This window comes from Diorhabda sublineata, chromosome 3 (assembly GCF_026230105.1).
Source record: "Diorhabda sublineata isolate icDioSubl1.1 chromosome 3, icDioSubl1.1, whole genome shotgun sequence".
NCBI classification, from domain to species: Eukaryota; Metazoa; Arthropoda; class Insecta; order Coleoptera; family Chrysomelidae; genus Diorhabda; species Diorhabda sublineata.
Window position 1 is genome coordinate 17,762,103 of NC_079476.1, and position 24,065 is coordinate 17,786,167.

Sequence of the window (24,065 nt, forward strand, 5' to 3'; positions counted from 1 at the left end):
CTAGTTACTTGCCACTTATGAAGATGTATTGCTAAATTCCATTACTGCGCTTATAATTTTTCAAAATTAATTGTTTATGTACGAAATTTATATTGATGCGTGCTGCACAAAGTCGTTGATTTCAGTGAATAGCAATGGGATGAAAGTTGTATTGAAAAATGTCATATTTTGACCAATTACTATGTGTATAGTATTCTCTTATTGAACTGTTCCTTCAATTTGAGTGCAATCATGAAAGGCTTGAAGTAAGGAGTTGGTGTTTTAATAATTTTTTCAAATGTAAATTGTTGTGAATAATAACATTCCATAGTTTCGATTAATACTGCTTTAGATAGAAAGTAAACATGAAAAACCTTGTAGATTCTCTTCCCACAGCAAACTATTTAGTGATCTAGCTCTAAGAGATTTAAGGCGAAAGAAAAAAGGCACCATAGCAACAAAATTTACTTTATTTTGCTATACAATTTTGCAAATCAATAGCCGAGCTCAGCTTCCGTACCTATACACCCAATTTTATGCATGATTTAGATGGGAAGATCCCCAGAAAGTCCATTTTCCTTTGCCCCTTGCCCCACACCTGTAGAGCAAGCTTGCGAAGCAATCGAAGAAGAGAAAGCTGTACCTATACCTCAAAATCGACGGAAATCTTCGACTTGGAAAGGGTTCAATTTAAAGCGCCAATTATCAAAAGTCGATATCAAAATTAAAAATCCCCTAAAAGAAAAAAGGGGAAGTATATTTTATAATGACGTTACCTCGTATCAAGACAATTTTGACAATCTCGAAGAGACTGAAACTTCTCCGGAATCCGATGAAAATACCATAATAGACAATCAAAGTGTCATAGATCTAACAGTGAAACAAGAAAATCAAGAGACGAATATTACAAATATAAAACGTTCTGAAGAAGACATCTTAAATTTGTCACCCGAGGAAGAACCAGCCGTTCCATTTTTAGTAGGGTCTTTAGGTAGTTATAATGAGCACAATAGAAATAAACCTTCAATTTCGAGACCCGATAATTTAGAATTGACGGGAGATGATGGTTCACCCGTAAGACCACCGAGGCACAAAAAGAAACAACAAATAGACAAAAGGGACCAACGATTACTTTCTGTGCCTAATATCAAATTCCAGAAGGCAGACGCTCAGAATTATAAAGATTTGAGGGACAAAGAAGAAGTGAACGCGACCAGTCCTCAACCCACATTCACCGGAAATCTCATGAGACGTTTCAGTAAGTTTTAACTTTGACCTTGGCAACCATTTTAGTCCTGTTTCCTTAGCCCAGGTTTCCTTACGTGATAGGAGAACAGTCAAATGATTACCTGCTTTCAAGTTAAAATCAATATTTAGTCAAAAATAATTAGATATTAATTGTTTTATGATGAAACTAGTAGTTCTTATATAACCTGTCAAAATTTTACATAAATCTGAAACATTTTCAGTATTTCTATAAAAAAATTGTTTCCCTTATGCAACATTTATAAAGAAAGACTCTTTTTTTAATGGAATAGGAACGTTTACTTTGCAGAATATAGTTAATTCCAGGCATGGCCCTGATATAGAAAAACTTTTCCTCTGCGGGGTTATTTAATGAGATTGAATGCAGCATGAGCTGTCGGAACACCGATATATCACGTAAACTTGTAATTTCTTCAACAACGTACACTCTAAATCTATCTTAATATATCTTTGCAATTAAATGAAGTTTCTTAGTTCAAAACTTCAGTCATTATTGTATAAGTGTGAAAAAAAGAATTTCGGGTATCGATTAAAATTAAAATTATTTTTAATGTAAAAAAAAACTGTGAAAAAGTTACGTAAATATCATCCTGGAATGATTTATTTTATCTAAATGTCGAATAGGTCTTGCAAATACTGCTCTAGGTGGGATTATATTGGATAGCTCTGATCCTTATCAACTATGAGTCGAACTGCTTTTGTCTGTATTGAGATGAGCATCCTGATGATCTTCATATCTGATCTCCGAATACTACTTCAAGGATTGACGAATCTGAGCTCTGTGAAGGAGTATTTATTTTTTTTTTTTGGTTTTAAAGATGGCTCCAAATTTTTGTGGAATTGTCGTTGCGTAAGATGTGTCCTATGTAAGATGTTTTTATTATCTTAATAATTGCCAACAGTTTTCAATGCGTCTTAGTACTTCATCGCTGGTGATTCTGTCAGTCCAGGGTATCTTCAGGATGCGTCTATAGAGCCACTTCTCAAATGCTTCAAGTTTTCTGATCATTTGGATTTCTGTAGTGTCTCATACCTAGAGAGAATGTAGAAAGAGGTTTCGTCCTTTGCGCAACAGAATCTGCACGCTGTATTATCTGCAAAGTCTTCAGGTATCCATTGAGACGATAGTGACAAGACTCCTGATAGTATTTGTAGGTTGCTCTTATTTAGGTTTATTCAGTAGAGCTTCTCTGCTTATATTTTCCATGAAGAATTTTCCCCTGTAGATTGTTTCAGTGAACCCTATCTACCTTTCAGTGCTCTCTCTATTGTTCTGTAGCTCATAAAACAAAAGGGTTCAGCACCTATGAAGGGTTATCTGCCTCTACTTTAGCGAGACAGTCAGCTATTTCGTTTCCCTTTACTATGGTATGTCCCGGAATCCATTGTCAAAGATGTTTAGACTTAGTAGTTTTGAAAACTGTATTGAATGCCATGAAAGATAGTTTGGAAACTGGTTTTTTCCATTAAAAATTAAGAGCCTAATGAAAACCAGATAATAAATATTTTGAATGAATAATGAAAACTTTTGAACTAAAATTATAAATAAAATTAATTATTGGTAATATTTGACTGTTCGTCTCAAGTTTTTTAGAAGTGCCTGTGTAGGGTGATTGGTTTTGTGATATATAAAAATACTAAATATTCTAGATGAGGAATGTGAGATTTTGCATTGTTTGATATTGTAGCGTTATAAGAAGTTTTAGAATAAATATATGACGTCAACCGAAACAACGCTGACACTACCAGATTTTACATGGTTTTTAATTTGTGTTCATTTTGTTTTATATTCGTATTGCTTTTTTTGCTTTACCCCTTTGATTTTATTGTTTTTACTAAACACCAACCCAGAATATGTCGTAAATATGAATGTTCCATCTTTCAAAGAGAAGTAGTAAATAACAATACAATTACATTCTTATGTACCAGAATATATAAAAGCTAGAAGAGCAAAGACTTGCTTACGTTTAAAAAATAATGATTTTGTTAATTTTAAAATGATAATTGAATCATAGTGGCTTATTGGCGCGGTCATTAGGATAAATATTTACAAGTTCATGGTAGTATCATAACACATGTTTTCTGCGGTAGTCAATCCAATCTTCGTTCTCGTACTTGACATGATTATCATCATGTCACTTTGTAACCAATTATTGTCGAGAATTGTCAAAATACTTTCCGACCTAATGAAGAAACAAAATATATTTTTTCATATTTATTTTTATTGTGTTGTGTCTCTTTAAGTTTCGACACTTAGTCCAGCGATGCTCTAAGCCTTTTTTAATCCTTTTTTAATTTTCGCCCTTCTCTCAAAATGTCTGTTGAAAAGCTTTCTCTTGCACTATAAGGTAAGGAAACAGGATAAAACCGTAAGGGGCCAGATCTTGTGAATTGATGGGTGGTTAACCTACTCAAAGTGTAGATCGTGCATTTTCTTCATGCGTTACATATTCAAGCAAAATTTTTAAGCTAGAATCTAATCTTATGATCGTCCAGTACCATTTAGTGAACTTTTTCGATGATATCGCAATTGTTTTGGTCATTCCGAACGCTTGTTCTCAGTCAACCTTATTCGGTCATGTTGGAATTCAGCTGTCCAAAATGTTACGGTCATAAATGATGATGCAAAGAATACGCGCACTATGTTAAGAAAGTCACAGATACTTGGGTTGAAATTTCGTGGATAAATTAAAGGAATCTGCAGTGAAATATGACATAGCGATTATCGTCTTGGACATCAATAAAGTTACTGGCCCCAATGGAATAACAAGTCTGCTGTGCAAAATCTTTTTCCTATAATATATAAGAGGTGTCTTTTCTGCAGGTTGAAAACTTGCTCGAATTAAACCCATACCAAAAAAGTCGCTTACCAACAACTACTGTCCGATTGCTTTGGGCCCAGCCGTTGCCAAGGTCATGGAGAAAGTCATTAACCAGCAAATTTTGAGTCTGCTACCATCATTAACGACTATTAATACGGCTTTCGTAGTCGTAGATCAACCGGGGATCTTCTATTCTATGTCAATAACATATCGAAAGCTTTTGACAGTGTTTGGTATTCTAATCTTCTAAATAAATCAAGACCTGAATTATTGACTTGCTTAGTAGCTTTCTTAAAGACTCTGATTACACCAAAATCCGTAGGCAGATCACTACCATCAATGACGATCTTGAAAACATTCTGGAGTGGGGTGGAAGCAATCTGTTTGAGTTTAATGCGGCAAAGATCCAAGCTGCTTGTTTTCGCACAGAAGGTTGGCATCGCAAATTCGTTTGTTGGGTGTTGAGGATGGGAGCAACATGCCCTGGCAAATGGCAAATGCAGGTAGCCAAATCAGCTGAGGCAGCTTCACAAGCACATGGGGCCTTCTTTAAGACGAAAAAACTGTATACTCCACAATAGCTTTCAATCCTTTACAAGATCCATATTCGTCCATCCATCCAGTCGACTTATAGGTGATCCAGAGCAGACGCTCTTCCGAACTCAACAGGCAAACGTGGTTCATGAGCACCGAATTTACCTGCAGAAGCCCAAAACGTCAATTTATCGTAACTCTTTTCTTCGAAGAAGTACATGCCTATGGAATCAGCTACCAGTACCGAACACAACAACCTCCAGAAGTTTAAGATCAATATCAACAGGCATCTCCACATAGCAGACACCACTCGAACTGTTTGAGTGTAATGGGGTTTGCCCTTTTGTGCTTGCTTATAACATAAAAAAAAATACTCAGAAAATGGATCCACTCTCGTATAATTGAAAATAATAAGAATCAACTAGTCAGATAGCGATGGGATATCCCACTCTAGGCACCGTGTACGTTGATTAGGACTAGGGGTGACTTAAGTCAATAAATTTCGGATATAAAAATGAATCAGAGCTTCCAAAACCCTGCAATATATCATTAGTTTCGGCGGGTCCCCTGTTGAAATATTTCTATCATATTTTCCAAACTCACCGAAATCCGTAGACATCTGTCTTTTTGGAATACACCTGGAAATAAATCATATAAAGTTTCCATTCCATTATAATATCTTGTTATGTGGCATTTTGTACAAGAAATGAACCACGAAAAAAATATATTTGGTAGAGAAAATATCAATTAAAATTATTATCAAATTTAAAAATGTAATTGTATTGTGTAGTTATACTCCTTCCAACCAACAAACAATACAGAAAATTTTTTTTTATTAACGCTTTATTCCAGCGGGCATCGGTGGGTTTTTGACTTTGTTCTCGGTGGCTTTGGCGCATTATTAAGGGCGAGGACGGCAGTTTCAATTATCTAGTACACCAATCAAGAAGGCTTTGGGGTAGGGAACCACGTAGCTTAGCGTAGGACCTGCCCTAGTGCCACCTAATAGCTTTTATAGTTTTAGCTCACAACAGCCTTCAGCATTAAATATTAATCAACAATTGAGTGCGTTGCTTGTACTCGTCCTAGAATCAATCATTGCTCATATTTTTTTTTTGTCGATTTTAAATATTTTTGTTTCGTTTTTTTGTATCCAAAAGTATCAGCGCCATCTACTGTACGATTTGGAGAACATCGATGAAAATCTCTTAATAACAAGAGTTACAATAATAATAAACAAATTTTGTATTTTACCCTTTTCAACTTTCAAACAAAAATCAATATTCTGTTAAATTGTAACACATTCACTTATAGACCTATCTCTATTCTGAATTTTTTCACGAAACAAAACCTTTCTGAAGCAATTAACTAAGATGATAATACCAATTTACCTCGATAAAGCGATCGTTAATAATTATCCGATGAAAAAAAGTCTATTACGTAATTAATTAATCTTCGTTTATGATAAAATAGGAAATCTGATGTTCGGAGGATTGGAAAATGCTCGGGGATCGCTTATTTCGATAATTAAATATCTCATCGCAGATCTATTAAAAAAAAAAAACAAATTACTAATAGCTCGTCGTCAATTAGAGACGAATACAATTAGAGTGGTGGATTATGAATTTATTCGTTTGGAAAAAGTTATTTGGAAACGTTTATACTCTAATCTGAGCTGATGGTATATAATATCATGGACAGGGCGTCGTTGAGCCTTCCGGAACCTTTTTCAGAGGAGGTTCAGTCCTCAACTTCTTGCATTTTCAATTTGTTCACCTTCCTTTCTATATAAAGTCATTTATTATCATTTTCTTTTCTAATCATTCAACCTTGGGCTTTCCTTCCATCCTACGTTCACTATCATTCTTATACCACCTCCTAGTCAAACTCTTTCTATATATTCCCATCTTAATCTCACTTTTTTCATCTCATTATCTTTCTCCAGCACATCTATTTCTCATTTGTTGTTTTTTTATATATGTTTTTTTGTGTTTTTTGATCCCAAGGTAGTACGTATAATTTTTCTTTTTATCCTCAGCATCATTTCGGTCTCTTCCTTTATCATAATCATCGTCTCACCAGTTTTGTTATTTTGCATATTTTCAGATTTGTTTTCATTCTTATTAATATTTTTTTAATCGAATGAAATGCTCTTCGCTGTTTGTATATTATCTTTCACTCTTATTCTATCGTTTCACTACTTAAAATTCCCTTCTTTCAATTATTACTTTTTCCTTATTGGTACATTTCATATACTTTATCTTCTACTATTAGACTCATTTTGGCCTTCTATTGATTCTTCCACTACATTTTTATTCTTTGTCTTTGATTTTTTGATATTTTTTTAACACAATCGAATTTCAAGATAAATAATATCACTGATAGTCCATCGTACTACCTCACCCATCTTTCTGTGTTATATTTCTCTAGCACTTGAGTTTTTATTGACATTTTCCAATTAACTTGGGTGAGATTCTCTGTGTCAAGTTCTCTTTTAATTGTGTTCATACTGAAAATCTATGAATAACATTCCGATGTTCATATATATGAAAATTATTAGATTTGACACGTGGTTTATTGAATGATTTTTCCCATCTTTAGTATTATATTAACTGTCAAGAGATATCACAATATCTAAAATTTATTAAACAACGCCCTGTAGCAACCACGTTGCTAATTAAATTGCTTAGAATTTATTTATTTTGTATTATTGGACAAAAGCTCTTTCACACAACATCAAGTTTATAAAAATGGGCTGAGTAGAACTGGACTTTTCATAACGAGGTTCCCACTCTCCCCCACCTCTTATTTGAAGAGATAGACTAAAACTTGTCACATGAAAAATGCGAGAGATTAATTGAAAAATACGATTATAGTATAAAAAATTCCAATTAATTGGGTATATTTAAAAAAATCATATTTTAGTGGTGGACGTAAAATTTTGAAAATCATTTCCACATATTTCTTGGTGCCACTTTTGTTATAATTGCTTCTTGCCTGCAGCTGTAATATGATCTGTTCTTGGTACATTTTCCAAAAAATTTTGAGAAAGACTTAATATCAAAAAAATTTACCAACAAAAACCTAGAAAAGACTTTTTGAAATAATAAGCTGAAGAAATTGGCATTTTATACATAAACGAAGTGTACTGATGTGTATGTTCATCAGTGTATTTAAAGAGAAAACGTAAAGATGGCGTTGGTATTTAGGGATTGTCCCTTGTCTCTTAACGTGCTGGTGTATAAGTGGTGCTGGTATACTTGGAATAGATAAACGGCGTGTGCAGTCCAGCAACAGCGTGTCCGGCCGGCAACATCTCGTCAAGTAGTGGTGGTGGTCGAATACGTCCGGACCCTCCTCGCAGATCTCGATCCCAAGGTACTCGCAAACTGCACAAGTGCCTCTCAACGGCTAGCTACTCCGAGGAGGCGTGCCACTCCTCGATGCTTCTAGGTCCGTCGACCAACGCAACCCAGCGGCAACAGTTGATCGTCGCTCGACAATATTGCAGTTTTGGTAGTACAGTCACCGCGCTATTTTTTATTTTAAATTCACCCCGATTATTATTACATTGTTAAACATGAAGATATTTAGGTAAAAGTGTATAAAGTAACCGAATTTGACGCAGTTGAAACATCACATAAGCATGATAGTATTTTTTTGGCTGTGTAAATTGGCACAAATATAAAAAAAATTGCATGTAACACACACAATTTTTAGTTATATGTGAGTACTAGTACAACAGATAAACGAGAAATGATTGTCTGGTGTTTTTTAGATGTTTCTACTGCTCTTTTGAGAAATTATTGACATTTTAATTTGAAAATTCATCGTCTTATTTCATTTTTGTATGAACTTGGTCGCTGTCTATTTTAACATACTCATTCTTTATCAGTTTTTTTATTGATATTTACATAGTATCACTAAGAAGGGAAAAAATTGAATGTTTCCTACAAGATTAGGTCCTTTCGGAAGGTACAATTTATACAAAATTTAAAAATATAAGAAATTTGTACCTATCGACGTATATTACTGATTATTTACCTTGAACGTTGGTTTAATTTCTTCGTAATAGAACTTTTAATCAAATTTATGAATGTATTTAAAAAATGTTTTAACGTTTTTTCTCCATTTCAAAATCTCACTAGTTGACTTAACACGATTTCCATTAAATAGTCCATCCACATTAAAACTTTTTCCAAATTGTATTCATATTATTATTGGTTTAGGTACTCTTGGTGACGATGTCGGTGTCACTTAAAGAGCGGCTAGACTGTTGGCCAAAGGATTTGTGTGCAGCTGCATCGTCGCTGCTGCATTGTCTTGATTCTACAACATTTTCTCAGCCAAATTCAGCCGCTTTTGCTAAATTTCAGCGAACACTTCGTCTCTTTTTCATTTCATTCTTAGTCTTAATCTTTACCTTGAATCGTCTTTCGTGATTCTGCTTCATTTTGAACGTCATTACTTGGTTCAGTATGACTCCTAGGTATTGGTATTTGGTTCTCTTCTTCAACGATATATGTTCCACGTTGCATACTACATTCAATCATCGCGTTGTCGCTGATTTGGGTAGTATTGGTAGCGATGTCGTTGTCATACAGAGTATTGAGCAAAGGATTTGGGTGCTGTTGCCAAGGTCTCGATATTACAACACTTTCTCTTAGCCAAATACGACCGGTTTTTCTTTAAGTCTTCGCTCAAAATATAGTAATATGTGTCCTACATTAGGATGAAGTTTTTGCTGATGAAACTGACTTAAGAAACGACGTGTTCGCCTGAAGCCTAAAATGTCTTTTTCGTAACGGTAATCCTTCATTCCACGACCAGTTTCAATAAAAACAACTCGGTGTTTGATTCGATTCAAATTCTTATCCTATCCATCCAGAAACCTCCACCAAAAACCACGTTTTCTTTTTTTATGCAACTCTGCGCGAATTTTTTTATCCAGGTCTACTGTAGACTCGTCCTCTTCCATCGCTACCAGTCCAAGTATACTCTGCTTTTTTCTGAGAAGAGAACGGTGCGGCATTGTTTGTCAATCTAATTAACGTGTTCTCTGGCAAATCATAGACGAGCGTCTAGGTGGGCTGGGACTAGTAGCTGGCCTTTTTGGCTCAATATTAGCTGCATTAAGTCTTATTTTGACTATCCAGCCACACACAATCACTACTAGCATTTCTCTGAGCTCTTGTCGGATTTGAACACCAGTGGGGGCCCGATTTCTCAACGAGGTGCTGACAATTAATCAATCATCTCTCTCGGGTGTGCACTTTTTTCTTCCTGAACAGCGTCTTCGATAAAAGTTAGCTGTCTTTTGATGCCGAAGGTAAATTCTGGAAACGGCAGACCGCTTGAGCAGCTTTATCACTTGTTGTGTCTATTTTCAGGTAGAATTCTTGCTTGTTATTAACGGAGGAGTGTATCTGTTGATGTTTGATGATAGTAGGTCAGGTAGATAATCTTTCATAAGGTTCAGTTACCCGTAATTGGCACAATAGTAATATTGTTAGCTTGAAGATTTTACTGAGAAAAAATCAATTTCCTGATTAGTTTTTTTGGTTGTGACTTGAGATTGCAGGGTATCGCCTGAGTCGTTTTTTTATTCACGTGTGTAGTTTAAGTCGCATGCAGATCCTTGTGAAGGAATCAATATCCACGTGTTGTTTATTTTCTTGTTCCTGATATATTTGAAAAATTCTGACTTTCAATCTGCACAAAATGGACAGCGGTTTCGGTCTTAATTGGCTCCATCAGTACTTCTTGTATTATAGTTTGATTTTCGATTTTCTTGTTTTTTTTGTAGTTTTTTTGAATATTTGGTTTTAAATGAGTATGAATAAAATTAGTTATAAAATCAAAAATATACAATTATATTCGAACATAGTTACTTTATTAACTTTTACACTAAAACCAGGATGAAACGGTTGACCATGTTTAAGGAAAATCAAATTTCAACCATAAACTAGCGTCTAATTTTTGTTACACAGGATGTGATTTCCAATACTATAAGAATGATGGATTTGAGAAGGGGAAACAGCCATAATATTACCACGGTATCCGCAGAAAGTAATTTCAATTTAAAACTATCTTGCAATTCGTTACTAATAATCGTTTTTTTCCTTTTGTACACTGTAAATAGTGAAATTTTAGTTGTACAAATAGATCTAGTAGATGATCTTAATGTAAGTTTTATCAGTTTTTAGAAATTAACACGTAACTAATCACTTTGGGTAGTTAATTAATCGTACTGATCTTACCTTGATACACTACTGGATTTTGGATGGCCGGAATATATTGCACAATAATTATTTTGTTTTAAACTTTTTATTGTACAAACTTACTTATAAATACAGTCACTGATTCGATCCCATGCGGCCCAATTTTCTATATAAGCTGTTCATTATACGGAAAAAGTTCCAAACTTATATTTCCGTGAGAGCGGAAAAATAATTTAACGCTAATTTTCACTCATGCTTTATGTCCCATTTTTTTAGGACTTTGTTGATTTTTTTTTTTTCTCTGCATTTCTATTTGTTCTCATAAATATATCCAAAAAGTGTATTTCGTCCTTGTCCATTTATTGTAATTTACTCGCAATGTGGACGCATTGCACTTTTTGCATTACCTCAATTGTGAATCAGTAGTAATTGCTCAAATTTGTATCTAACAAGTGACCAGAAAACCATCGAAATTAAGGCGTCAATAGTCGAAATCCGTTTTTATTTATTCGCAAAAGAACACTTTTATGAAAAATCGCCTCTACATTCGATTTCAAGAAAATAAACATTCAATTGGTATCAATGCAGTAACAGTATCCGTATCTTCTTTTGACGAAGTCGTTCATAATTTCTTTTATTTTCTCATGGGCCAACCCTGAGGGACCTTGATATACCAAGGAACGTTAATTGCTTGTCTCAAGTTGATGTTACATAGGTCTTGAAACTTGATGACTCTTGCTGCTGTAACTCTGTTGGAATCTGATATACGTATCTGACGTTGACTGCTTGTTAAAGGATACGAAGAGATTCAACAAATGTTTGGTAAAGAAGCCAACTGTCACGTCAATAGTCATAATAATAAGCAGATTTATCGATTATGGGCACAGGAAAGCCCTAGACGAAAGTATGAAAGACCCCTGCACACTATAAAGGTTGTTATGTAGTACATTATGATTGCTAAATACTTAATTATTATTTTGACGAACACGAAAGCTAAACGTGAATAGTGACCATCATTAAGGTATTTTATGAAACTTATTGGGTCCAGAGCTGTAGGAGGTTTCAGTTTAACAAGACGAAACCACTTGATTCAAGCAACTTAATACACGATTCTCTAATAATTTCTCAGAAACAAAGACTTTAATCTACGATTTCATCCTCAGGCTCAGATTTGAGCATTTTTAAAGATCGGTTTATCATTCCTAATGCAGCTGTTGGACATGATCCCATAGCTCCAGTTGCACACTTATGGTGTCAAACCATTTCTAGTACTTCAAACCAATTAATACATGATAAATGGTCTAATGGTCGCCGTGTACATTCAGAGTAAGCTCGTTGGGTTACAACCCTAATTTATGCATACCATCAAGATTTCCTTGGTTATCTTCTTTTTATGCTTGTTCTAAAGAAATTTACTATCTAGTGCATTCAGCTATTCTTCTTCTGTTTTCCACTCAATGGCTTGTCCGTCTAACTTGAAGAGCTTGAGATTTTTCTTCTTAGATAGATCTTGGTCGGATTGACATTTAGTCCCATAGATCAACACAACCTTCTTGTTGAGTTGAGTTCTCTATGAACTATGTCACTGGCAAGATACGCCGTGGTATTAGGTTTACTTAGCTCTAGATAAGTGGGGATGGAACTAGCTTTTGTGGACATCCTCTGTTTGCTTGGAATTGTTGTTTTGCCCTACTTTCACTTCTTCTGTTCTACTCTAATAATAATAAAAGAAATATATTCGATACTCTATTTGGAGATCTTTTATTATTATAATCGTATCGAAATTTATATGACATTTTCATTTTAAATTATATGAAGGACTATTTGAAATATATTTTATTGCGTAAAATTACCGGCATTCCAATAATTTTATCACAAACTTGTACTTCCTAGAAACTAACTACAATTCTTCTATTCAAACTAACGATTTCACAAATGGAAAGCTTTGGGCAGATTAATCGAGAACAAAGTCCCAAGTCAGTGGCTTAATAGTGAATAAAAAATGTTTTTTCTAGGAGATACAAGCATATCGAAAGTTCTTTGTAATTGTGTATCAGGTAAGCAATTCATCCATCAAACATTATTAAATGGAATTTATCTAACATACACGTCTTCGAATTTATCACTGTTTTTCATTTTAACGCCTTGTATATTGGTCAATCTATCAACCTGGATATTACGATTATTTTTTTTATTTCCACAAATTTCATTTTTCAAAATTAAATAGATTTGTACTGTAATTCATCATCAATACTGATTCTAAAAAATTGTAATTTCCAAATCCTAATTTATTATTATCCTAGTAATTTTTTTCTTCATGTTTTAAATTTGAAATTCATTAAATATGATTATGGGTTGAAAAAAACAAAGATTTAAACAAATGAATGTTTCATACAACTCCCTACCTAATTCTAGGGGTTGTTAGTTAGCTTTGATGCTCTCTTTCCTGTCAACGTCCATAAATTTAGTGCTTTCCTTTTCCATATTCATTCTTATGATCCACGTAATTTGTCGGCCTTGGATACCTGATGTAGTAATAGTACCCGTATCTTCTCCTGGCGAAGTCGTCCATGATTTCCTTCACCTGTGTAGATCTGAGGTGCTATGATGTACCGAGGAACGTTAATTGCTTGTCTCAAGTAGATGGTCTGGTACTTGATGGTTACACAGGTCTTGGTACTCATGCTGTAACTCTGTTTAGATCTGATATACTAAGGGACGTTGACTATTTGTTTCAGGTTGATATTCTACTCTACTTGAAACTTACTTAGAACCAAGTTCTACCTCAACAGTCTGTGTATATCTACGTTAAGTAGTCGATGTTGTCCTGTAACATCAATCGTTAGTGGTCCAGATGATTTATTCATCCACGTTATCGAATGCTTTCCTATCATTGTTGAAAAACACTACTTATGTATTTTTTCCATTGATTGATTCTGTTGATTTTGATCCGGATCTATTTTCCATATCAGGAATGACAATTCTGTTTATATTATATATATAAAAAACTGAGTGGAATTAAACATTACTTCAAATGTAATTTGAATCAATTCTTCCCAATAAATTACATTTGTTACATTTAAAAAATGTATTTTTCCAATTGTTTTCGACCAGATCTTCTGTTTATTTTCAAATTCGTAATCTATTTAATGAAGTCAGTTAACTATTTTTTCCCAAAATAAACGTTTTTGTTACGAAACATATTTTTTTTGTAGACAATTTTTTTACATGCCATGTATATCAGAAAAGCAATAGCAGTATCTTTTTCAGACGAATTTTTGCATTATTTAGGCGGTTAGTTTGTTGTAGATTTTGAATACACACTGTAGAATTCTTTCCACATCACTTGTAGATTCGTTTAAAAAATTTGTATACTTTTGTTTTGATTTTTTTTTAACTTTTATTAGTCGGTATATTTATAAGAAAATCGACTGACATGATTTTAAAATATTTCTAGAACATATCTCCTCAAAAAAACAGAATTTAATATCCAATAAAAGGGGTTTCCAACTCCAACAGTAACTTTAATAGTAACCGCATAATTTTAATTAGTTGAGAAATGAAACGATAAAAATAAAGCTCTAACCTAACCTAACCTAACATACTTCGAGCTTCTTTTGTACTTTTTTTCCAAATTGAAACAAAATTTGGTTTTCGGCAAAAACACTTAACAGGTCGACGATGCCATCGAAATATACATGAAATCAATGTAGCCCTAAAAGTAAGAAATTATGGTATAAGCTACAGCACCTCGGCTTACTATTTAAAATCAAACGGACTTCCTTTTTTAACTTACTGAAATCATTTTCATCATACAGACACTTTGGAACAAAAATAAAAGCCAAAACGTCACAATTTAAACCCATTAAAGTTGGAGTTCCACAAGGCAGCGTCTTATCGCCAATATACATAATATTCACCGCCGCACCGACCACCAGAACAGACATATTTGCGGACGAGACTCTTATTCTATAGATTCACGAAGATCCTATAGTAAAATCCACAAATCTATAAAAACATATATTCGAAGTAGAAGAATGGCTCAAAGGGTGGAGAATAAACATTAACAAAAGCAAATCGTAGAGCATAATTTTTACAACAAGAAAAGAAAAATGTCCTTCAATATACATTAACAGTGTAGGAAATCCACAAACAACTTGCATTGAATATGTAGAAATGCACCTAGATGCTAAATTAAGTTGATGAGAACACACTCATACAAAAAGACCTTAAAATGGGAAATTTGTAATGATTGCTAGATAGAAAATCAAAAATGTCGAGTGATCATTCCAATCTGAACTTACGGCATAGAGCTGTAGGACTGTGTAAGCAATCTTATATTCTGCGAACAATTGCTGATTCTCCTTGGTATGATTCAAATCAGATGATATACGAAAACCTTCTAATTGCAACAGTCTAGAACTCAATACAACAAAGAAGCCAAATATATTACCAAAGGCTGGAATCACATGTCAATTCCCTACTCCAACCATTGTGTAAGGAAGAGACGACCGAAAACTAAAGAGAAACTGGCCATTAGATCTAAAATGAGGTGTGGAGGAGATCTTATTGGAGAAATCTCATCAGGTGAAGCTTCTTTTTGTAACCTCCAATGTAAATTCTGATTTTTATCAAACAAACATTGAAAAAAACCTGTTTATATGGAGGAAGGTAATTTCCTTGGCACATAACAACTTCAACAAATTTTGGAGGAGGGTTTATTATGATGTGGAGTCGAATATCTTCAAGGGCTCACTCAGAATCGATACTGATAGGATCATGTGGTTCCTCATGTCCCTGCTCGCAGCCCGGATTATTGAGCATATGTGGTATAGTTTTGGTACCAGCTAACTTTCAACAACTGCAAGATGTGTTAATGACTGAGTGCAACAATTTGGACCAATATTACTTGAATGACTTGAACAAAAGTAAGCCCAGACGTTGTCGTGATGTGATTAGGTCTCCTGAAGGCAATATTACAACTATTTTCCGATTTTTGAATTCTTTTATTAACATGTATACAATACATTCTGTCTTTTATTAATTTAAATATGAAAAACAGTTAGGGACTTTCTGGAAACATATATATAAATAATAATAATATTTATTCTATCTCATTGGAATGTTTTATGTTTTATCCTCGGTCGTCAATAACTAGAAATCCTTTATGCAGGGATGCTAGATGGTTAGCTAAAATCGTGAGGTCCGTAGTAATAAAATCTTGGGAAATCATGAGAAACCGTGAAATAAGTGCCTGAGAGAGTTTAACTAAAACTCTAACATAAAATAAAATTAAAAACACCTGATAAAGGAATGGTAAATAAACAATGTAAAAAATAAATTTATTCTATACGAATCTGAATCACTGTTTTGGGGATACATTGCTGCAAACTTTAATTTATTTGTTAAATGTATGGATAGTGAAGTTATAGCAATTATCGCTATTTGAAACCAAGTTTTTGTTAAAAGGATCCCTTCCAACGTCAAAAAAATCGTTAGAATAAGAACAAATATCGTGAAATTCTGAAATTGAATTGAAATCGTGAGATCTGACATCCCTCCCACATGACCAAATTACTTACTCATAATCAGTAAGTGGTATATAAAAATGCAGTGCTGTCAGTTTCAGTAATTCTTTTATTTTCGTGGTACCTCAAAATTTACTGATCCAAATATTGTATTTCATTGATAAATGTGTATATTTCATACAGAAAATAATAAAATAAGAAGTTATGTTTAGAGATAAAAAGCAAAAGTATTTTTTAAATTTTGACATAACACGAAAATATATTTTGGTTCAAATCTTCATATTTTAAGATTTTTTATATGTAAAATATGAAAGTTTATTAATGAATCATCTTATATATTTACATGTGATGATAAAATATTGTTTTGATGAATAAATGTCAGTGATTTTACTTTTAAATATCGGCTTCCCTTGACAGAGATAAACCCGGCTGATTTATTAAACCCCATTTCCAAATTCGAGACGTAAATTTAATATTTTCAAAACATCTGTGTACTTACTATCTTTTTTTCTTACTTTTCAGCATGTCATTGAGAGGTGACTTGTACTTCCAAACCTGTATTTTCACTAAATGCAAATATGTTCTATTTTTCAATCTGATCTGTGTTCTTAACTGTGTGCCTTTGTCCGTCCTGTTTTCTAAATCTTTACTGTAATTATAATTTTTTTGTGTGTGTTAAATGTTACGCATCGATTTTATTTTTATTGATAAAAATTATAGTTCCAGACCACAGATTATTTTGGTCGATAACGGAATATTTAATTTCATTTTTGTTGGATGCTTTTGCACGGTTATTAACCCAGAAACACCTCACCCCTGGTTAACTTTATCTTTTATTTATGTTATTCCTTTGTGTATATTTTGTCTAACACTATAATACCTATAAATATATACTTTCGAAGCACATTTTTATTTTAATATGAATGTTCGTTAAATGAAAATAAATCTCTAGAATTTTTAATTCAATTTATTCATGTTTTTATTCAACAGTCGCTTTGTAGTTATTGATATGAACCAAAAATTGTTGATTAACTTTTATAATTTCAACTTTATATATTCTTCAGTTCAGAAAAATGTGGAAATAAATACAATATGAAGTGAAATAAATTAAGAAACTAAAATAATATTCAAAAACGAGGAAAATGTGGAAATATATGTAAAACGGCGGAAAACCTTCGTAATAAAGCGGAGGAAACGGATGAGCCTTTCACAGTGGGTCAGTAGATAAGTATAAAGTCTGAAAAAACCAAAAGAATATGGAATATGTTACTAAAGTATGGAAAATCATCTGTTTTGTCCACAATCGCCTGATTGATGTATGTGTTACCGGCTAAACTCGATTTCAAGACAAACTAGTTTCGCCTAACCTAAACTAGCTCTTCCGGTACGCGATATGATTAACTAGTATAGCCTAGTCCAAACTAGTTGATCCTGATATAAATACACACACTCTAGAATAAACCAGTAAGGCCTAGTCTAAATATTATAATATATCTAGAAAGTCAAAATAAATTGATAAACTGAATAAAAATCTTTGTAATTAGAAAAATAATCATTCTTATTAAAACAATAAAGATTCGACGTTAAAAAAATTGGTAATACAATCAATCATTCTAACGAAATAATCAAATATCAATTTTTAAAACTGTTATTTATTTTCACATAGAGTGCTTCGATGGCACGTAGAATTGCCTAAGCTAACCTAAAGTAAACTTTTTCTGTGGGTGGGAAAATCTTCTAACGACGTCTGGGATGGTGACCCAGGTGTGTTGGATTTTTCGGTTGCCCTAACGCCTACTAGCTAAAAACCCACCCTCTTCTCCACCGACGCATGTGGAACCGTTCTTAGCGAACATAACCTCAAAACACACTTAACCTAACCTAACCTAACCTAACCTCATTGATTATTTTGACTTTCTAGATATACTATAATGTTTAGAAAAGGCTGTACTAGTTTATTCTACAATGTGCGTATTTATATCAGGATCAACTAGTTTGGCCTAGGCTAAACTTGTTTATACTATCGAGCTTAGGACAAATTAGTATAGGAAGAACTAATTTAGCCTAGACAAAACTAGTTTATCCTGACATCGGGTTTGGCCGGAAAGATATGCATAATACTCAATAGTTGAGAAAAAATATTGAAGGAACAAAGAAATTTGGAAAACGTCGGGAAATACCATACAAATTTTTTAGTTATCATTTTTTATAATTAGCAAAATTATTCATTAGTTAGGATAAAATCTGATACGACCTAAAAAGTGTGGAAAATCGTTGGAAAATATATCAAAAAGGAAAAAATACAGAGATTAAATGAGAAGTAATAATTAAATTTTATAAGACTAAAATTCATATAGAAAGTCAGAAAAAACTATAAAAATATATAAAAACGTGAAATTAATCAAAAAGAATAAAATCATGAAAATTATATGAAATCATTGGAAATTATGAAATAGTGAATAAGAGGATATGAAAAACTGTGAATAAGTATGGAAAAAGGTAAAATTCAAATGGAAATGATGAAGAATTAATAGAAAAATATCTGGAAAACTAGAGGAAAATATAAAAATAAAAGAAACATTAAGAATAAATATAAAACTATAAATATTTGGATTTTATATAAGCAATAAATAAGCAATGGATCAATTGATGAGGAAAAAATCGGAAATAATCAGAAGATTATAGAAAACACCATGAATAATTCTATATAACTGTTCATTGGATACAATGGATATATCACAATGTGAAAAAACCAAATAAGTATAGAAAAATAAGAGCAAAATATGGAATTGTATGAAAAATTGAGGGAAATATCGTAATTATTGAGAGATCCAAAAAAATTCTCCTAGATTTTGCTATACCTTGAAATTTATTTTAAAAAATATGGAAAAATGTAGAAAGCAACAATGAAAATTATATCTAATTGATGGAAAATAGATCAAATTGAATATTAAAATAATATAATGATAATATAAAAAATGAGAAATTGTTGATAATTATCAAGAAATCTACAAAAACTAATAAAAATCTATGGAAATAACGAAAATTCCATGAAATTTGCAGGAAATTATTGGAAAATATTTGCAAGAACTAGAGGAAAACGTCGGAAATATGGAAATAAATGAAAAGTTTGAGAATAAGTCAAAAATGGATCAGTTTTTAAAAAAAACAAAACGATATTAATGGAAGGAATATGGATAAACATGGAAAATATGGGGATATTGTGAATAAGCAAAGTTTTGTATATTACTATTTGTTATAGCTTGATATTTATTTTTGAAAATCCGGATAAAAGTATAGAATATGAACGGACGTAGAAAATATCTACACTGTTTTTAACTATATATAAAGAAATATTAAAAAAATGTAAATAAGTATTAAGAAATATAGGGAAGATAATGAAGAATATCTGGGGGACAACATGGGAAACTAAATATTTCATCATTACTTAGTATTTTATAGAAACAAAACGTAAGTAATGAATGGGATATAAAAGTATTTGAAAAATATTAATGTTTTTTGGGTACCGAGTAATTTCGTATAAAGTTTATGTAAAATGAAAAACCGTACAAAAATAAAGAAACGCATAGAAAAATAAGGAAACTGTTGGGCGTTAATAAAATAATACAACTATGTGTCCATAATCATAGCCAATGGATTGATAACTAAATGAAAAAAAAAAAGTTAAAAATATGAAAAATGCAAGCAAATATTATGATAAAGTGAAATTTTATTTTCATATAACTGTTATAGCTTGATTTTTATTTGGAAAACGTAAAAAAAGTTGAGAAGAAAAACGTGGAAAACATGAGAATTAAGTAAAAGAACTAAAAAAATAACGAAAATTATATATAATCATTACAAATCAGGCGATATAATGAACTAATACAAGTGAGTTGAAAAAATCTGAATGAATGTTAGAAAAATACAAAAATCGTTGAAAATATACCGAATCTGTGAAAAATCGATGGTATTTACATTTGGTTATCAAAAATATGATGAAATTTATCAATAAAAAACAAGCAAATGAAGTTTCACTTAATTTTATTATAAAACTTCATAATAACCTCAATTCAACTCTACCCACGATTAAAAGTATTCTTGGTAATCGTTTCGAACCACGATTACCCCCTTTCCGCCACTACTATGAGTTCTTCTGAAGTGGAGAATAAAAAAAATACCAGGTTATCGGAATTAAAGTGTAAATGCGGCTCAGTTTTTTACTCAAATTGTTGCCAGGTCTCGAATTATGACGTAATTCTCGAAAATTCTTTCCCATATTTCGTAAATGAAAATAATTATGAAAAAAAAATAATTTCATGAAAATTGGAAAATAAAAATTCTGAAAAAAATTAAAAATATGTATAAGATTTTAACACTTCTACTACTATAAAAACTATAAAATATATTTGAATAAAAATATGCTTCGCCTTTGCTCTTACTCCTAATTATATATATATATATATATATATATATATATATATATATATATATATATATATATATATATAAAAGTATTCCTTCTGCATGTCACTATTTATTCATTTAAATGTAGTAGAGTATGGTTTCACGTGTCAGGGAAATCTAAGATAATAATTTTTTTTGTTAATAATATTTTTCAAAAAGATTTTCAACAATACCTTCCATATCTACTGCTATTGCTCTAATACTAATTGCATGCTTGAAATAAATATGAAAACACTTCACAAAAGTGATACTGCTACAATTTTTTTGATAATATCCAGTATCCAAAAATAAACGAAGTTTTATACAGGTTGTTTCATTAATAATATTAGAGTTGTATCAAATGTTACAAAATTATCTAGATGAGTGATATCTAGATGTTGTGGCCACATAAAACTCCCGAATCTAATCCCTTGGGATTATAAAATCGTTGGTATATTCACAAGAAATATATAATCCTCCATAGCAACGACAATAAATTGTAAATTTCGCTAATTTTATTGTTGTCTTCAGCGCCTGTCGTTACAATTTTGGTTGTAGTCAATTGTGGTTAAAAAAAGCGCTGTATAAATTCTGACAAGAAAGGTTGTAGAATTTCCCAAAAGATTTGTTTAGAATAACATATTACTAGAAAATGTTTGGTTCTTGTCTTTTCTTTAACACGTTATACAGGGTGCTTCAAAAAAGGTGATCCCGTCTTTAAGATACTTAGAAAACTGTAAAATATTTGGGATTTGCTCAGTAAACTTAGGGCGCTAGTTACAGGGCTCGTATCAAGTTCATTGAACATAACTTTTTCAATACTTGATTTATTAAAGAAAATTTCAAGTGAACTTAAAAGTCATTCAATTTTACACCAAAAATGTACTCTTAATAAAACTCGATACTGTGTACCGTTTTCGGAATATTTTAAGTTGAAAATTACGAAGTAATAAACGACGCTGGCATAAAGTATTGATAAAGATATTGATTATTATTGTTATTATTCATTAGTAAACATTTGTAAACTGGAAATTTTCTGTTGTATAAATGAGACCTCATCGATAAAACGGATATATAAAAAAAATGGGACTGGTAACGTTTCACAAAAATTCCATCTAATCAATAAAAATACATTTAGAGCCATTGAATGACGTTGTCGAGAAACTGGGAGTGTGAGATCTAAATAAATAAATACTGGTGGGCCAAAAACAACAAAAACCATTAATAAAGAAAGTATGATTTTAAATTTAGTTGATCAAAATTCAACCGTTAGCTTAATAAATGTAAGACAAACAAATACGTCTTTTACAAGTACTTGGAAGATACACAAAGAGCAACAGCTACATCCGTATAATTTCAAACGTCACCGGTTAGAGTGCATTTTTGTCAAACATTACAAGATAGGACAGACCTCAATCCAAAATTTTCAAAATGTATTCTTTCGACGAAGGAGGCCACTTTTACGCGACAAGGTCTGATCAACCCCCATAATACACACTCCTGGTGTGATGAGAATCCACATGGCAAAACAAATTAATAGGTTATCTATACATTCTACCTGGAAATTTAGATAGATTAGAAGATTTAACGTTAAACGAGCGAAAATCTCTATGTTTAATACACGATGGAATTCCACCGCACTTTGATAGTAGTTGTCGTAATTGGTTGAGTAACCATTTTCCGAATCGATGGATTGGTAGAGGTGCAGAAGCTCCGGTTCATTGGGTTCCTGGGTCATGGTATTTTAATCCCTTGGATTACACAGTTTGGTCGTATCTTAAAGAAAAAGTTTTTACTACAAAGGTAAATTAATCTCAAGATTTGAAAGACAAAATTCAATACTCTAATTGAATTCTACTTCCATGCTATTAATCTTTTTTTAAATTGCCATCTTGTGATTTTTTGTTTAAATAATACGAATATGGTACACAGTATCGAGTTTTATAAAGAGGACTTTTTTGGTGTAAAATTGAATGATGTTCAATTTAACTTGAAATTTTTCTTAATAAATCTAATAACGACAAAATTTGTTCAATATTACTTGGTACGAACCGTATAACTAGCGCCCTCTTTTTGAGAGTCAGACATAAAAACTAATTATTTGGATGTATCAGCAAAACATAGTCGTATAAAATTTCAATCTATTGTTAGCAGTAGTCGTGGCAAAATCGTAAAAAATGCGTCTAATTTTTTTTAACACCCTATAGATATCCAAGGAAGCAATTGTTGAGCGATTTTTAAACTTTGAACAAGATCCCCTCTGGAAGGGTTAGAGGTGATTATTTATTCCCTAAAGTCCTTTCTAAACTTTATAGAATATACGGGGTCTGATCTATTTGCTCCGTATTTCACCCATTCATATACGTGGAATACAGAAGTATACTTACAAGGATTGCTTAAAATGTTTCTGACCTTAACTTTATCAATAAAAGTTGGAAAATATATTTCTCAATACAATTCCATATAGTTTCATTAACAATTTATCGTTTTTTAGTTATTTTGTGAAAATATTTCGAATTAATTGTACCTAAATAAATCACTCTCTAAAATTTTCTACGATCGTTCTATCCAAATTTGGAAGGCACGAATTTTCTTTTGCTCCACTCTATTTTAGCCAGAACTAGTTATTTAATATAATTTAGCAGTCAAGTACGTAAAGAATACGTCAAATAGTATTAAAAACTGAGTATAAATAGTTTTTTACTATGAAAATATTTTTTATTAATGAAACAAACTGTCTTACATCCAAAATGTGTTAAAGTATGCCAATCCTTGCATTTTTCCCCTTTTGAATTGACTAATTTGAATTCTAGCACTTTGAAGACCGCACACCACCTGCCCGCGTGCTCACGGGTGGACACACGACATGTTTTACTTGGTGACCGCTTGTACACTGATGGGCATGATTTATACAATTAATAAAAACTTACTCAATATCTTTTATGAAATAGTTTTTTGAAAACATTTGAAACAAATTGGGATTGTGCATTTTTCACAAATTGTGTTGACATTCTTTAGAGCATATCCTGTTAAAATGGTCAATTGTTTGTAGCATTTACCTTTTCTGGCCTTCAACTTCTTTCAAGATTTCTACAGTAGACGTGGAGATATCTTTAGAAATATCTTTTCTATCAGAACGTAAAGTTTCAACGTTCCAAAGTATTTACTAATGGTACGCCAGTATACCAATTATCTGTATAGATATTTCTTCCTTGATCGAGTGGACCATCCAATAATTCTAGCACCAAGAGAAACACCATCTGCCATAT

At 32.2% G+C, this 24,065-nt stretch overlaps 1 protein-coding gene across 2 annotated transcripts in view; it reads left to right on the forward strand.

Annotated features, from left to right (window-relative positions):
- The window catches only part of LOC130441048 (syntaxin-binding protein 5), a 263,671-nt gene that overhangs the window by 211,461 nt on the left and 28,145 nt on the right, over positions 1-24,065 (forward strand). For both annotated transcript variants that reach the window (XM_056774529.1, XM_056774530.1), the window contains exons 13-14: positions 529-1,237; positions 12,838-12,879. In XM_056774529.1, coding sequence (XP_056630507.1) covers positions 529-1,237; positions 12,838-12,879 — 751 coding nt within the window. The remainder of the gene's footprint in view (positions 1-528; positions 1,238-12,837; positions 12,880-24,065) is intronic.